General features: G+C 21.4%; 1 protein-coding gene across 1 annotated transcript; it reads right to left on the bottom strand.

The window, feature by feature from the left end:
- Positions 1-771: 771 nt before the first annotated feature.
- On the bottom strand, positions 772-5,285 carry Bma-acc-1 (Uncharacterized protein; the record flags this gene model as incomplete). Its single annotated transcript, XM_043073246.1, has 13 exons — positions 772-829; positions 1,282-1,323; positions 1,505-1,579; positions 2,218-2,309; positions 2,423-2,470; positions 2,648-2,804; positions 2,910-3,035; positions 3,256-3,395; positions 3,601-3,724; positions 4,004-4,135; positions 4,437-4,602; positions 4,789-4,897; positions 5,163-5,285. The coding sequence occupies 13 exons, from the start codon at positions 5,283-5,285 to the stop codon at positions 772-774; spliced, it is 1,392 nt and encodes a 463-aa protein (XP_042929180.1).
- Positions 5,286-15,732: the final 10,447 nt, after the last annotated feature.

Raw genomic sequence — 15,732 nt, 5'->3', positions numbered from 1 at the left:
ATGGGTAATGCTGAAATGCATTTGAAATCAAATAAAATATATATTAATTAATGATGTATTAGGTATTATTGATTAAAATTTCTACTTCATCAACCATAATTATTATATCTGTACTTGTTTACACCATTGCATTTATTCAACTTATTTATTCAAAATTTCATTTGAAAATTCTTTCTTTAAATTTTTACCGTTACTTTGCATTGTTAGCTTTTCATTTAAGATGAAATATTAGCACTTTTTAATTTGAAAATGTTTACCAAAATGCATAGCTAATATTGTTTGGCTATTAGTTATACTATTGGTATTAATCTTTGGTTGCTATTTTATTTAATGATTATAACTGATTTTTGAAAAACGAAAAACAAAAACCCTAATAGAATTATGAAATAATAATTTATAATAATAATAAGAGGAAAAAGCAGTGTATGTAGTTATTGTTATCATTCCTGTTAACCCATTGTTAGCTTATTGCTTATTTACATAATAATTTTTAGTTTTTATGAATTTTGTTTTATTTATGCTTAATTGAAATATAATTTATTTATCATTATACTATGCCAAATCATACACTAACCATTACTGTATGCTTTTTTAATGATTGAGTTATGTGGAATAATTCAATTGTTGATAATGTATTACTGTGACATACAATTGTTTAAAATTATTTTATTTGATTTCAACTACAAAAATAAAGAAAAAAATTATTTAATAAATTTCAAATTATTATAAGGCAATGATATCATGAACACAAATGATAATAAAATTATTCATTTAACTCACTGTTTGTTCTTCGGCTGATGAAAGATTTGTAAGATAGTAACTCCAGTAACTATAAATGAGAGAAAATTAAACTAATTATTACTATTTAAATATTTCATTAAGAGACGCTGTTTGAAATTTTAAAAAAAGAAAAATCTATTCAAAATTTATTAAATTAGTTATTCAATAAATTTATTTCATTTCAAACATTTTATAAATTTTATTTCTAGTTACTTACTTTGTTCCTTTTATGAATTAAATAAATTACGAAATCTTCTAAATTAATTAAAGTTAAGTAATTTCTGTCTTCTGATTGATCATTAATGAATTGTTTAAAATATTTTACTGTAGTTATAGTTAATGAAATATAAGCAATTAATAAATCGATAATATTATCATCATTATAATGTTTGAAAAGATCAATACTTGATCTATAATTTTGATCAATTCATTCATAACAGATCAATACAACATAAATAATTCAAACAATTTTTTTGATGTTAGTAAAATAAATGAATTTACCCGATGTTAAATACGAAATATGCAGTAGGAAAAAGTATTGCGCTGAAAAAAGAAAAGAAAAAGAGAATTTGTATTAGAAATAAATTTAAAGTGAAAAAAAAAAAAAAAAAAAGAAATGACAATTGGCAATAAATATTTAGAAGTTATCGATGGTTCTTTTTTCTTACCATATATTATAATTAAAAAATGACGACAGAAAAAGATAGGTAAAAAAAAAAGTTACCTGTATTTATCAACAACTTCAGGTTCTAATGAATGAAACATTCTTCGCAATCTCCTAAATCGATACCAGGATTTCCTGAAAATGATCATTTTGTAAACTCTTAAATTGATGCCACGATTTTCTAAAAATCATTTTGTAATTTTTTTAAATTGATTTTCTGAAAATAATCACTTTATAACCTTTTAAATTGATATCATGATTTGTTGAAAATGATCATTTGATCTTATTCAAAATCACTATTCATTCCTTGCATACCAAACTTTGACATCATATTTACAAATTTTATAGTCCATTTTGTTCTTTTATTCTTATGGTCATTCTAATGGTCATTCTTTAAGCGATAGATAAAGGTGACCACTAGAATAACAATAGAAAAAATCAAAAAAAAAGAAAGAATTTTCATAATATTAATGCTTCTTTATTTTTCTTTTAGAAACATAAATTTTTTTTTACTTGTTAGTGAAGCAAAAAAAAAAAAGAAAAAGAAAGGAAGAAAGAAAGGGAAGAAAGAAAATGCAAAATAAACTAATAATTAAAACTTTCAAATGTTGTATTATCCAAAAAAAAAAAGACTTTTCTCATTTTTCAATTTTTCAGAAATGAAAAGAAAAAGTAATTTTCTACATTTGTTCATTTATTTTTCTCTTTATGAATCATTTTAGGAATTTTTTTTTTGACTAAATAAAAATCTAATTTGTTAAGTAAAATATTACTTATTTGATGATTTCTTTTGCACAGGTGATATTTCAACATTGGATGGATTAGCTGATAAATGTGAATTGATCGGTAATGCTCGCCTTGTTAGCTATAAATAAATAATAAAATTATTATAATTAAATTAATTTCATGTAAAATTTCAAATATCTTTTTAATTACATATTTAAATGAAATAAATAAAATGTAAATGTGATAAATCACTTCATTATCATCCATGAATGAAGCTGTAGATCGTTGATCAACCCAATACTGTAAAGAAAAAAAATTTTTTTTTTTTATAAAAATAAGTTAAATATTGATTACATCAAATAAAATATAAATTTTTGTACAAAAAAAGAAATCGTTTTTTCTTGTTTTTTGTTCTTTTTTTTTTTCAAGAATTAATTAGTAAGCTAGTAAAATATATTTAATTAATAATTGACTAACTTGACGTAAACCTATCCTAGGACTAGGCATTTCATTCCATGCTAAATCATTAGAAATAACACTTCGTTTTTTCAATTGTTTTGGCGCTGCTTCATTTCGTGACATAAAACCAATCACTGCTAATTCTAGCAGTGATAGAAAAATAAACATCATACCACTGAAAATTAATTAAAATTTGAAAATGAAATCTAAATTTATTATCTCACATATAAAATTTTGCTCTCTTTTACAATTTAAAATTCTTTTACAAAAAAAGGAAAACCTTAGCATCCAAACATCAATTGCTTTAACATATGAAACTCGAGGCAAATTTCGGATGATATTACCAAATTGAAATGTCATAGCTAATAAAGAATTCACTCCTAACATTGTGCGTGCTGGAATTGCTCTAAAAAAAAAATAATTTTTTTTTTCTTTTCATTTATTTGGAAAATTAAATCTGTTGCATTTTTCGGAATACATCAAAAGAATAAATAATATAATGATGAACAAAAAAAAAAAGAAGATATTCTTACTACTAATTTTGTATTAAAAAAATGAAATATTAATGTCAACTGTATTGATATGAAATAAATACCACGAAATATAACTAAAAGATATACATGAACCTCGATCCAAGATAAAATGAAATCCATGAAATGAAAATGGTGACATAAGTTGGGATGTATCCTTGAAGGATGTACCAACCATATCGTCGTTTGAAAACAAATGCAACAGTTAATTCATCCCACCAACCTGCCGGATACATCTGTAATATTTTTTTCTTTTTTTTTTGTTTGCAAATTTTATGCAATTCTTAAAAAGTTTACAAATTTGACTTTGATTTTCTTTTTTTTTAACAGAAATTTTTATGATAGTTTTAACAGAATTTGTACAAAAAAAATCAATCTAATTATCATGATATAAGATTTATGTTTTAAAAAAAAAATTTTTATATCATAAATGAATGATACCTGTTCCACTGCAATAACACTAAAATTTGTTAATTTGAAATCGGGAAGTTCAATTTTTTTGAGCAGCATTACCGGATAAGGCTGATTCCAGGACATACGTACTTCACCAGTATTATAGTTAAATCTAAAATATTTTTTTCAAAAAAAAACTATATATATGTTTATAAAAATATATTATCATGATATCATCGTTATGTTTTAAAATAATATTTTATTTCATAAATGGATGATATGAATTTTTCAAATATGAATAAATTTTCCCTTTTTTTTTTTTGGAGTATTATTTAAAAACTTTAGAAATTGATAAATACAACTTTTTGTTGAAGTATTTTGACAAAGTCTTATTTATTGTAAAACAAAAACGAGAAAAAAAGAAAAAATTGAAATAATTTTTAAGCATTACGATTCAAAAGTAAGAAAGCATTTTTGTTGATCGAATGGGAATCGTTTTAAATTCATATCACATGGGCCAGTTAATTTCATTCGATAATTGGTCCACAATGTACCATTGGCAAAAACCATTAGAAAAACATTTCTAAATAAATAATTTTATATTACAAATTAAATAATTTTGAGGAAAAAAGTTCAAAAAAACGTAACAGCTCACTAAATTAACAAACAATTTGCAATATTCTAAATTTTATTTAAACAATAAATCAAACAATCACTGTTATTTCAAAATTTAATCTTAAAATGTTAAAAATTGCACTCTTCCAAAATTCATTTACCATTGCAAAATTGAAAAAGAAAAAGTAATATTTTCTAAGAAAAAAAAAAATGGAACTAAAAGAAAACATTTAACAAATTAAATAATTATAATTGAAATATTAACTAACCTGAATGGTGACTCATGTATTGCAGCATTTTTTGAATTAATAAAGCATGTATTTGGAATCCAAAGTTTTTGCAATACCTTTTCATCAAATGAAATATTTGATTTACATGGATCCATAAAATCAAATATAAGTGCTGGATCTTCCCAAAATTCGTTTATATATAAGTCTATAAAGGTAATTAAATATTACTTTTTCTCTGTGATTTTTTTTCTTCACGCTGATAAAAATAATTAATGATTGTTTTTTTTTAAAAAAAAATAATAATAAAAACTAACGTTTTTTTTAATTTTATTTATCTCATACTTATATGAATTAAAAAGAAAAAAAAAAAAAAGAGAAACTAAAATAGTACCAATTTCGAAATCCTGAGTTAATTCCGAAACAGCTGTAACCTCTTGCACCCACATGTCAACACGAACATAAACCGGATGTGCTGGTAGATAATGCTTATTATATGTTTCCTAAATTTTTATTAGCATAATAAAAGATAAAAGTTAAAAAAAGAGGAAAAAAAAAAAGGAAAGAATGTAAAAATAGGATAAAATAAAAATTTTTTCCAAAACTTTAATAATAATAATATAATTTATAATACTCTTACAGATATAATTAACAAATAAAAATTTGTTATATTAGCCTTTAATTAATTAAATTGTTAATTAAATGAATTATTTATATGTAACAGTGAAATTTCTCTCTTTTTTTTTTTGTTGTTGTTAAAAAATTAACCTTTAAAATGCTATCAATAATTTTTGTATCATCAGCGCATATTGATGATGATTGTCCATTGGTACCATATGAACTTAAAAGTTCCGTAAGAAATGATACCATTACCCATCCATGATGACTCATCTTTAAGAAAGAAAGAAACAAACAAATGATCAATAAAATATGAATGAGTTAAAAGATTCATATTTCTTATTAATAGAAATAGGAATAGAAATTAAGGAATTTAGTTAAGACTAAAAATTTTTAAGCATTGTTTGTAAATAATATGAATAGTTTATATGTTAATAATATCACAATAGAAGTTAAAAATAAAGTGAATTTAACTATTTTATTTTTTAACTTTGATTTTATGCCTCGAAGAAAAAGAAATAAGAATTTGGAGTGTTATTTTTGAGGGAAAAATAATTTAAAGTAAAATTCTAAATTTATAGTATTCGTTACTAGAATTAAGTGCATAATTTAAAAACATTAAGATAATTAAATTCTTATATTTCATAATAATATAATAATAATAATAATTTATAAATTTCCTTTTACCCACACAATTGATTAATTCTTTTGTTTGGTAATTTTCGATTCTTTGATAATATTTTTTATCATATCAATGATTAAGATTGGAAAATTATCAAATAAACAAACCTTTATAGCATTGATATGCACGACATGTATTAGTAATTTCAATAATATACTGCGATGATTGTCTTCATGCAATTAGCCCACTATTGTCATCATTTCTTGCATTCAAAAAATAAACAAAAAGAGAAAAAAATTTAAAAAAAATAAAATAAAATAATTAATAAACGAGGTAAACAATTAGCTTATAAAATACAAAGAAACAATTTCTAAAGAGAAAAATTGTTGAAAGTTTGAAAAAAAAAATGCTAACTAAATTTTTCTAAGAAAAAATTTTTATATTAGTTTTTCCAAGTTTTTTTTTTTTTTAGCAAACCATACCTAATGATCATGATAAATGTAAATTTGGAATTTGTTTTTGAAGTGTTGATTCCCTAAACATTTCTGATATACCATTTAAATTTTTTGATTTAATTTTAATATAATTAAAAAGATTTCAAGATATGGAATGACAAAGGAAATATTAAAAGGTGTGATAAAATAGTAAATTATATTCAAAATGTAAAATAATCTTTTGTCTAACAACTTTGAATTTCAATTACATTAAACATTATTTTCTTTTTTATATTACATCATCATAAAATTCGCTGTTATATCAATTTATCGTAATAAAAAAGTGAGTAAAAAAATAATTATGATTATAACAATTGTTGATTATATTTTGCAAAAATCATAATCTTTTTTTTTTTCTTTCAAATTATCAGTTTCGTTTTTCCTTAAATTACTGAAATTTAAACTAACTTACTTGATGGTAGTAAAAAGCGAGAAAGTTAAAATGAATTAATGAGTTAGCAAGATGAAATAAATAATTATTAATTAAATTTTTAAGAAGTTTAAATACAAACTAAAGTTAGCAGAAAATTAAATGTGAAATAAAATAACAAATAAGTTGACTTAATCACCTGCGCTACTACAAAGGTAAGCATAGTTCGAAAAATGCTCAATTATTTGTTTTATAATTATACAACTTCAACTTTTTTCATTTTATTTTTTTCAAATCCCAAATCATCCAAACTTAAATTTAATTTTTTAATTAAAACATTAAATTGTTTGAAGTATAGATAAACAATGAATAATGATATATGTATGTGCTATTTTAAAAATTATCTAATCAAATTAAAATGAAGCTATAAGTAATGATTTCAAAAAAAATTACAATTATAAAACATTTAACTCTATTTCACATAAATTTTTCTAAAAATTCGTATTTGCTCAAATATATCAATTTGAGTAAATTTCATTTGTTTTGCAAAATAAATGAAATTTATTTCTTGTTAACAATGTTCCTTTCTTTCTTTTTTTTTCAATTTCGATTCTTTAAATAAGTAAGAATAATGGTTAAATACTATTTGCTCGAAAGATAAGAACCTAATTGTTTTAAATTTAAAAATAAAAAAAGAAAAAAACAAAGAGAAAAAAATTGAGGTAATTACCGCTGCACATATAATCGAATTATTCAGAAAAAATATTCAAAATAAGCTGTGGAAATAAAGAAAATAGGAAATGAGAGGAAAAAAAAAGGTAGGAAAGAAAAATCAAAATAAATTAAACAAACAAATAAACAAATAAATAAATAAATGAAATAAGGAAATAGACAAATAAACAAACAAAACATTAACAACAAGTTTTATGATGAAATAATATTAGTTGACGAGGATGCATCACATGCTGTTTAATGAAATTTGAAAAGATAAAGTGGTAACATAACCGAGAAATAGAAATCAATCTATGGAAAACTCAAGAGAATATGCAAATGAAGAACAAAATCTATTTAAATTCTTATCTATTCAACTATCCATCTATTCATTCTGTTCAACTATTCGTCTATTCAACTATTCGTCTCGTTGGTAAGTCATATAGCACGAATAAATGAAATATTAAAAGTTATTTTAAGAGTGTAATGGTTAATAACATACGAACGATTGCTGAAAATTTTTGGGCAATAATATTGTAAGTTCATTTCAAATCACTTTTTTTTTTCCTTTTTATTTGTTTGAGAAATAGTCTAAAATTTTTATTTTCGATAAAGTTTTTGTAAAATTGCATGAAAAAATTTTGTCAATTTTTGTTTGAAAATTTTATTTAATGACTGCATTAAATGGTAATAATTTTATTATAATATTCTGTAACAAATCTAAATTTAGTAAACAAAAAAAAGAGAAAAAAAAAAGTCATCAAATAAATTGAAAGATAAAGACGATGGTTGAAAATGGAAGAAGAATGAAAAAAATTCAAAAAATTACGAATTTCAAAACTCATAAATATTGTTGATAAATTAAGGAAAAAAAAAGAAAACAGAAATAATTATAAATTCAATATTTGAGTAACAATATTATTTATTTCATAAAGAAATAAAATTATTAAATGCATAAATGGACAATTTGAAGGCAAATTATTTTAATTTTAGAACCATAAATTTACGTACCATTACGTTCTTTTATTTAAATACATTTTGATACTTATCTAAACATGTCAGATTCAAATTTTAGAATTATGAATGTTTTATGAAAATGAATGCCTAAATCAATAAACAAATTAAAATTGAATTTAATCCAAAATTTTTTTTTTTTTTAAATAAGTTATTAATTAATATAATACACATTTTACAAGTGAGGAAATGAAATTTATTTTTATATATTAGAAATATTTCTATAAAACAAATCAAAATAACATCCCAAGTTTATTATTAATAAAATTTTATTATGTTTTGTAACAAAAAAAAAAAAAAATCTGCAAATTATTGATACAAATTAGATTAAAATAATGTAAGAAATAATATTTTCAGGAATTTTCTAGTTTTTTTAAACATTATTAGAAAGATAATAAAAAAACAAAAAACAAAAAATATATAAACAAATAATTTTTTAACAAACAAAATTTTGTCGAAAAAAACAAAAATAATTTTAACAAACAAAACAAAATAATTTTCTATCAGTGTATTAATTAGGCATTGTCTCATTATTAATATATTGTGCTATCATAATTACTTTGCATAACAAAGAAAAAAAAATCCATTAAAAAAATTCAAATTTCGTAAAAATTTCCTAAATAAATGAATGTTTTGAAATTTTTTTAAATGGAAAATATTCTACAGCAACTAGAAATATCTATCAAAAGTTTTAAAATTTATGTTAATTATAAATTATTGATTAAACTCATTTCATATCTATTTGCATAACAGTGCTAATAACATAAATTAATTGTAATTAAATAAATTTTTAAACGATTATTTTAAATCTATTTTTTTATAATTTAATAGCATAACAATAGGATTAATAATTTACCAAAAAATAAAACAATTTATCATACAATATTATTGTCCTATCATTTATGCTTATTTACACTATTTGTTTTTCCTTTTTAGCTATGATTTAATTTATTAGCTAATTACTATTAATTACTATTATTATTTTATTATTATTATTATTGTCTATTTTATCAACTATATATTGATAATATATTCCCTTTCTTTTGTCTTTTTTCTTATTCTCTTACATTATTATTTCATTTCAATGCGATTTAATAAGAAATGTAAATGTGTTAGTTTTCTAAATTAATAATACCATTAATAATTGTGCATCGTTTGAAAATAAAAGTTCATAAATCAAATTTTTGGCAAAAAAAAAAAGGAAAAAAAAAACAAAGTTGTTAATAATAACAAAAAGATTTAGTGTTATTTGTAGCACAAATTTTGTTGAATGTGAATAACCAAAGATCAATAGCAAAATTTGAGAAAGGAAGAGAAAGAGAGAGAGAGAGAAAAGAAGGAAAGAAAAAGAGATAAAGAAGGGAAAAATTAAATGAAAATTTTATTCATATACTTTGTAAGTCATTCAGTTTGACATTTAGTAAAAGCAAAATAAAATGTTAGGAGAAGAAAAAGTATGAAATAGTTTGAAATATTAGCAATTTGTAATTTTTCATATTTGCAAAGATAACTGGCAGCTAACAAATCTTTCAAAAATATTTTATTAAAAATTAATTATTACATTTATTTTTAGCACATAAATTAGAAATAGTTAAACAGCTTTAAAAATTCCACTTTTCACAAATACATTATTGCTTAATTTTTGCTAAATATTGTTTGATTGTGTTTAGTTATTCAAAAAAGGAAAACAAACATTTTCACTTTCAATAATTAATAAATGCATTAAATTAATTAATTGCTAATCCAAATAAATTTCGAATATTTCTGACGAAAAATTGATGCAATAATTATGTAAACATAATATGATGAATAGTTGTTTTAAAAGTTTCGAATAAATTAGACATGTTAAAGTTAATAAGTCTAAGATAAAAATAGCTTATTATTAAATAAATTTGTTAAATTAGTATTTTTAGGATAATTTGTCTAAGAATATTTGTTATACAAATATAAAATGGAGTCTCAACAATGACGTTTTTTAATTAATTTTATGATTACCAAAACTTTTTTGCAATAATTGCAAGTAACAATTTAGCGTTATTGTTCCAACAATGCTTTTTTTTTTTTATTAAATTTGCCATTTTTTTAAGATTATTGAAACTTTCAGCAATAAAATTGCAACCTTGATTGCATTAAAAAAAAAATCTTTTGAAAAAATAAGCAATGAAATTTTCCCATTTTTCTTTCTTTCAGCTGAATTTCCAGTTTTTTCTTTTTTTTTTTTTTTTTTTTTTTTTTTTTTTGTTTTTTTTAATGTTTGCTGATCTTTTCTTTTCATCATTGTTTCATTAATTAAAAGTTAAAAAATTTTTCTCTTCATTATTTTATTAATTTTACAAAAAGAAAAAGAAAAAAGACGGAAGAAAATAAAAAGTGGTAAAACTTAACAGATTATTCATCAAGAAAGAATACTTTTTAGTTTAAAATAAAGGAAAAGAATTCCCTGAAACAGTTTAATTTAACGGAAATAAGCTCACATCTAATTTCCAGTTTTCAGCTATCTTTCAATTTTCCATATTATAATTATATGGTCCTATTTTAAATGTCACATGATTGTTTGCGAATATTTCCTTCTAGGAAAATTAAACTTTTTAAAAGTGAAAAACATTACGCCATTCATCATATCATAAATACTTTTCTCTTCAATGAGATTTCTTTTTTTTTTTTCTTCCATTTGACAAAAAATTTAGTTAATTAATTCATTTTTCTTATTTAAAAAAAGTCATTGAAACATTTAAATATTGATGATGCTTACCAAATTCTTCATCACTTAACATTATCAATCGAATTGTTTCTGCAAGTTGGAAAATGGAAGTTTTAAACTGATGCAAATTGAAGAAGAAGAAGGAAAATAATGCATTTTGAAAAAATCAACAAACAATTTAATCAAACATTAATGTGGATAGTATACATAATTTAATAATTTTGGTTAAATCAATAGCATTACAATTGGTTCCATTATTTAGAACTGATAACAAAATAAATTGTTAATTGAAATAATTAGAAGTAAATAAAAAGCTTGGAAATAAAAAAAGACAAAAAAAAAAACAAACAAATAAAAAATAACCAGCGATATTCTTCTTTTTGAACAAAAATTTCAATAAATTTAAAAATTAGAAATGAAATATGAATGTTTAGAATGCTTAGATTTAAAAGATGGTCAAAAGATTAGAGAATGTAAAACCAATGCATTAAAATGTCAGGAAAAAAAAAATTGCAAATCCTTATGGGACATTGCCAATCGGGTTCATTAGTTGACACTTCTGCTTCAAATGATGTTTGAAAAAAAAAAAAAAAAAAAAAAGCTTACGAGTTATAGTGGCAAAAAAAAAAAGAGGGAAACATTTTGTCCTTCTTTATTCATTCAAAAAAAAAAAATAAAATAAAATTCTAAAATGTCACTTTATTTATTTTTTTTTTTTTCACACTCCTTTTCCTACAGCAATTTTGTGTTGATCGATTATAGTCAATCGTTACCAACCAATCTATAATCAACTTACTTCTTTTTTATTTGCACATTCAATCCTTAATTCAAAATAGTGATAAAAAAATTTGATTATAAATTGCCTAAAATTTTGACGACAACTATATTTCATTGTAAATCTGCTTCAATCAAGAATAACAACGATGAGTAAATAGAAAAATGCATTTTTATAAATATAAATTATTTTCAACCAAATATGTCATCATTTATTGATGAAATTTTTGGATAAATTTATCCATCCATCCAACCCGTTAAATTTATCCAAATCAAAATGTCTGCGCATTATTGTTACATACATAAATATATATTTGTTTGTGTATGTATGTGTGTGTGTGTGTATGTGTCTATCTGTCCGTCTATTTGTGTGTTTGTGTACATTTTCAAGGATTTGATTCTTTCAAATTTCAATAAATTTTAACAAAGTCATTCATTTGAGTTTTTATAATAGACGCGAAAATTAATGAATAAAGAGATTGTAATTGTTGCTATCAATCATTATAATAGATGATAAGTGCTTTTTTCAGAAAGTTAACGTTTTTTTTTTTCTTTTTTACTATCATTAGTGAATGAAAAGCAATGATAATTTAATGACTTAGTAATTAAATGAATCGTTGCTAAACGAATTTCAGAAATTTTGCAATTATTTATTATAATTATTGCTTTTTTCAAATTTCATTTCAATGAAATCTCAAAGCTAGCAAATTAGCAAAAAAAAAAAAAAAAGCTAAATAATATGAAAAAAAAAAAATTAGGATGAAATTATTGCTTGTCTAAGATTTCGGGTATAAAATAGTTTGCAGAGTTACATTTATTTTTTCACTTGATAATTATTATCACCACTAATTAGTCAATTATCAGTATTTTTTCTGCAATTTTTGGTTCATTGTTATTTAATAAAAGCTCTTTCAAATCTAAAATTGCAATTTTTTCCAACATCTTAACTTTTTTTTGAAAAAAGCAATTTTTAAAATCACTGAAATTTTCTTTCAAATAGTTTTTTTTGTTGTTTTTTTTTTCGAAAGATTGTATTTTATTAGATTGCATAAAAATAATTGATTTAAGGAAGCCAGATTTTAATTAAAAATCAATTAGATAGATTAAATAAAATTGACATCTGTAAAATTTTGCTTTGTTTACTGTTATTTTAATCATTTCAACATTATGAATTAATCTGAATTCGAATTTATTAAATATAAAATAATAATTTTTTTCAAGTACATGTGAATTAATTAAATGAATTTAATATCATTGGCATTAACTATTTTAACCAGTTACGGTAACATCCTACTAACGAATTACAGTAACCATTTTATTATAGTATTATTTTTTCTAAAGAATTTTAAATTATTTTAAATACAAAATTTATTATCTTTTTTCTCGAATACTTAAATAAATTAAGATTGCTCTTTTAAAGTTTCCTTCTTATTAAAAAAAAAGAAACTTTTCACTTGCATGTACTATTATTTTAAAATCATTTTTTGAACAAATATATGACAAAACAAACTTTCCAATAATTATAGTAAAAATAATATTTAACTATCTCTTTTCTAAAAAAAATTTTTTCAATAAAATTTAAGACCTTAACATTACTTTCTGAATTAATCATCTTGTTAACAAAATATTTATAACAAATTCAAATTCTCACCATCTTATTTAATATATTAGAAAATTAAGCTAATTCACCCAAAATTAATACCTGTATCAAGTAATATATACTATTTACATCCAAAATTTTTCATTTTTTTTTTCAAATTTTCATCTATCAAATTAGTTATTTTATAAACGCTTAAAATTTGCTCATCATTCTTTGCTTTCAAACTGCTAAAAATTTACAAAGAGCAATCATAGCAACTTTTAATTGAAATTAATATGGATCGGTGATAATAAAAATTGGATTCAAGAAAAGCTTATCAGGCAAAAAAAAGGTGTCAGGTGCAGATGATAAGGTGAATAATTTATAGAGTTTTTTGGAACGAAAATTTTGGAATATTTTGAATAAAGTTCAATAAACCGCTTGTTGAATTTCATATTTAAACATATTGAATTTTTTAAAAATTACAAAGGGTTTATTTTTAGCTCATTTAATTTAATCCATTCTGATTATTTAACAAGCAATCCTTTTCATAATTTTATTTGAATTGAGAAATTGACAGTTTTCCTTATCTTATCGTCGATGACATTTGTTTACATTTGCTGGTAAGCTTGGCTTATTTCAATTTGAAATTGCTGCAAACTGTATGACTTACTTATGAATGGCATGTCTTTTACTTTTGTTGCAATTAATTGTAAATAAAAGTAGTTCAAGCATAAATTTAAAAAATATGGTAGATAATTTTCATTTTTGAAAAAATTCAAAAAGTAAATGCAACTTTATCAAACACTGACATTCATTTGAAGAAATATTTTTTAGCTATGAAATTTTCAAACTACACACCAACTCTACAATCAGCAATTCAAATTAAACTTTAAACCGAACTGAATTATCGATAATTGAAATATATCGTCGTAACTGTTAACAATAATTGTAAATCTTTTATTTTTATTATTTTTTTCTCTACTGCAACTTTCCAATAATTTTGGATCACAATTCTTGTTCTCTAATAAAGATAACTTTTATTATTGCAAGTGGTAAATTTTATGAGATTATTTAAATACTATCAAATGTCATTGTAACTGAGCATTGCAAATTATTTAAGTAATTCCTCTATTCTTAGAAAATTTCCAATAATTATTAATTGATTTCTTTTTCTTTTCCTTAAATCAATATTTAAAGTTCAACAAGTTATATTTAAAATGTCATACAGTTTGAGTTACATTTTGCATTCGTATTTGTGTGCATGCAAAATGCATTTCAATTCTTTTCCAGTGAATGCTTACATACACAATGAGATTAAAATTATTATATAATATAAATAATTGAATTTAAACAAATCAGATAAATAAATCTAAAGATAAAAACAGTAATAAAACCTTCTATTTCTACAAATTTGCATTTTATTATTTTTCATTAATTAATTTGCCAATTAATATTGTTTGCAATTGCACACCATTTATCATTTAAAGCCATTTTCATTATCAATTTATCAGTGCCGAAATAACTAAATGAAAATTAAGTTGTTTGTAACAGAATACAAACTGTTATCATTTCTCTATTTACAGATTAACACAAAATGATAAACAAGCAAATTAACAAAAAATAAATAAATGAAAAGAAATCCTTACATATTTTAAAAAAAAGGCAGAAAAATATCTAATAAATATATTAAACCAAAATATGTAATAAAGGATAATTATTTTTGTTTTAATAATTTAATATAATTTCGCAAATTCATAAAATATTTTCACATTTATTATTTGTAATGTATTTTTTCACTACTGAAATAATATTTGTTTTTTAAAATTTTATCGATAAAATAAATTTCTTTTTCAGTTTTTTATTTATTATCATTAAATTATGAGAATGGATTTGTATATAGTAAGAAAGAAATTGTTAGTTAGTGAAAATTTTAGCATTTATTGATTTGAATGAAGGCAACTTGTCAAAATTGTTGATTTTGATAATCAAATAAAATGAATGAAATATTTTCAATTGACGAAATTTTCTATTTTCAATTATTCATTCATACATAAATTTAAAAGATAATATTTTAAAATACCGTTTGCATTTTGATTTTTTTACATCATTTAATCCTCCGAGTTCTTTTTCTTTGTTTTGTTTTTTTTCCTTCTTCTTTCTTTCTTTTTTTTTTTTCATTTTCTTTGAAATTTATCTTAACAATAAAGATTTGAACGAGAGTATTTCTTAGTTAAAAACTGAAATTTGATTAGAAAATAGAATACAAAATAGGAGAGAATAAAATAAAATAAGAAGAAAATGAAATCTGATTTTTGGAAAAAAAAAATTTTAGCCAAATATTAAAAAAAAAAAACATCGAAAATTTTCATCTGATTCAATTTTGTAGCAATCAATATTTTGAACAAATGAAAAAAAGTTTTAAAAAAAGTAGAAAAAGCATTATTAACAATAA

Source organism: Brugia malayi, assembly GCF_000002995.4.
Source record: "Brugia malayi strain FR3 genome assembly, contig: Bm_v4_ChrX_scaffold_001, whole genome shotgun sequence".
Classification (NCBI taxonomy): domain Eukaryota; kingdom Metazoa; phylum Nematoda; class Chromadorea; order Rhabditida; family Onchocercidae; genus Brugia; species Brugia malayi.
The sequence above is the reverse complement of the archived record's forward strand: the minus strand, read 5'-3'. Positions and strand labels throughout refer to the sequence as shown.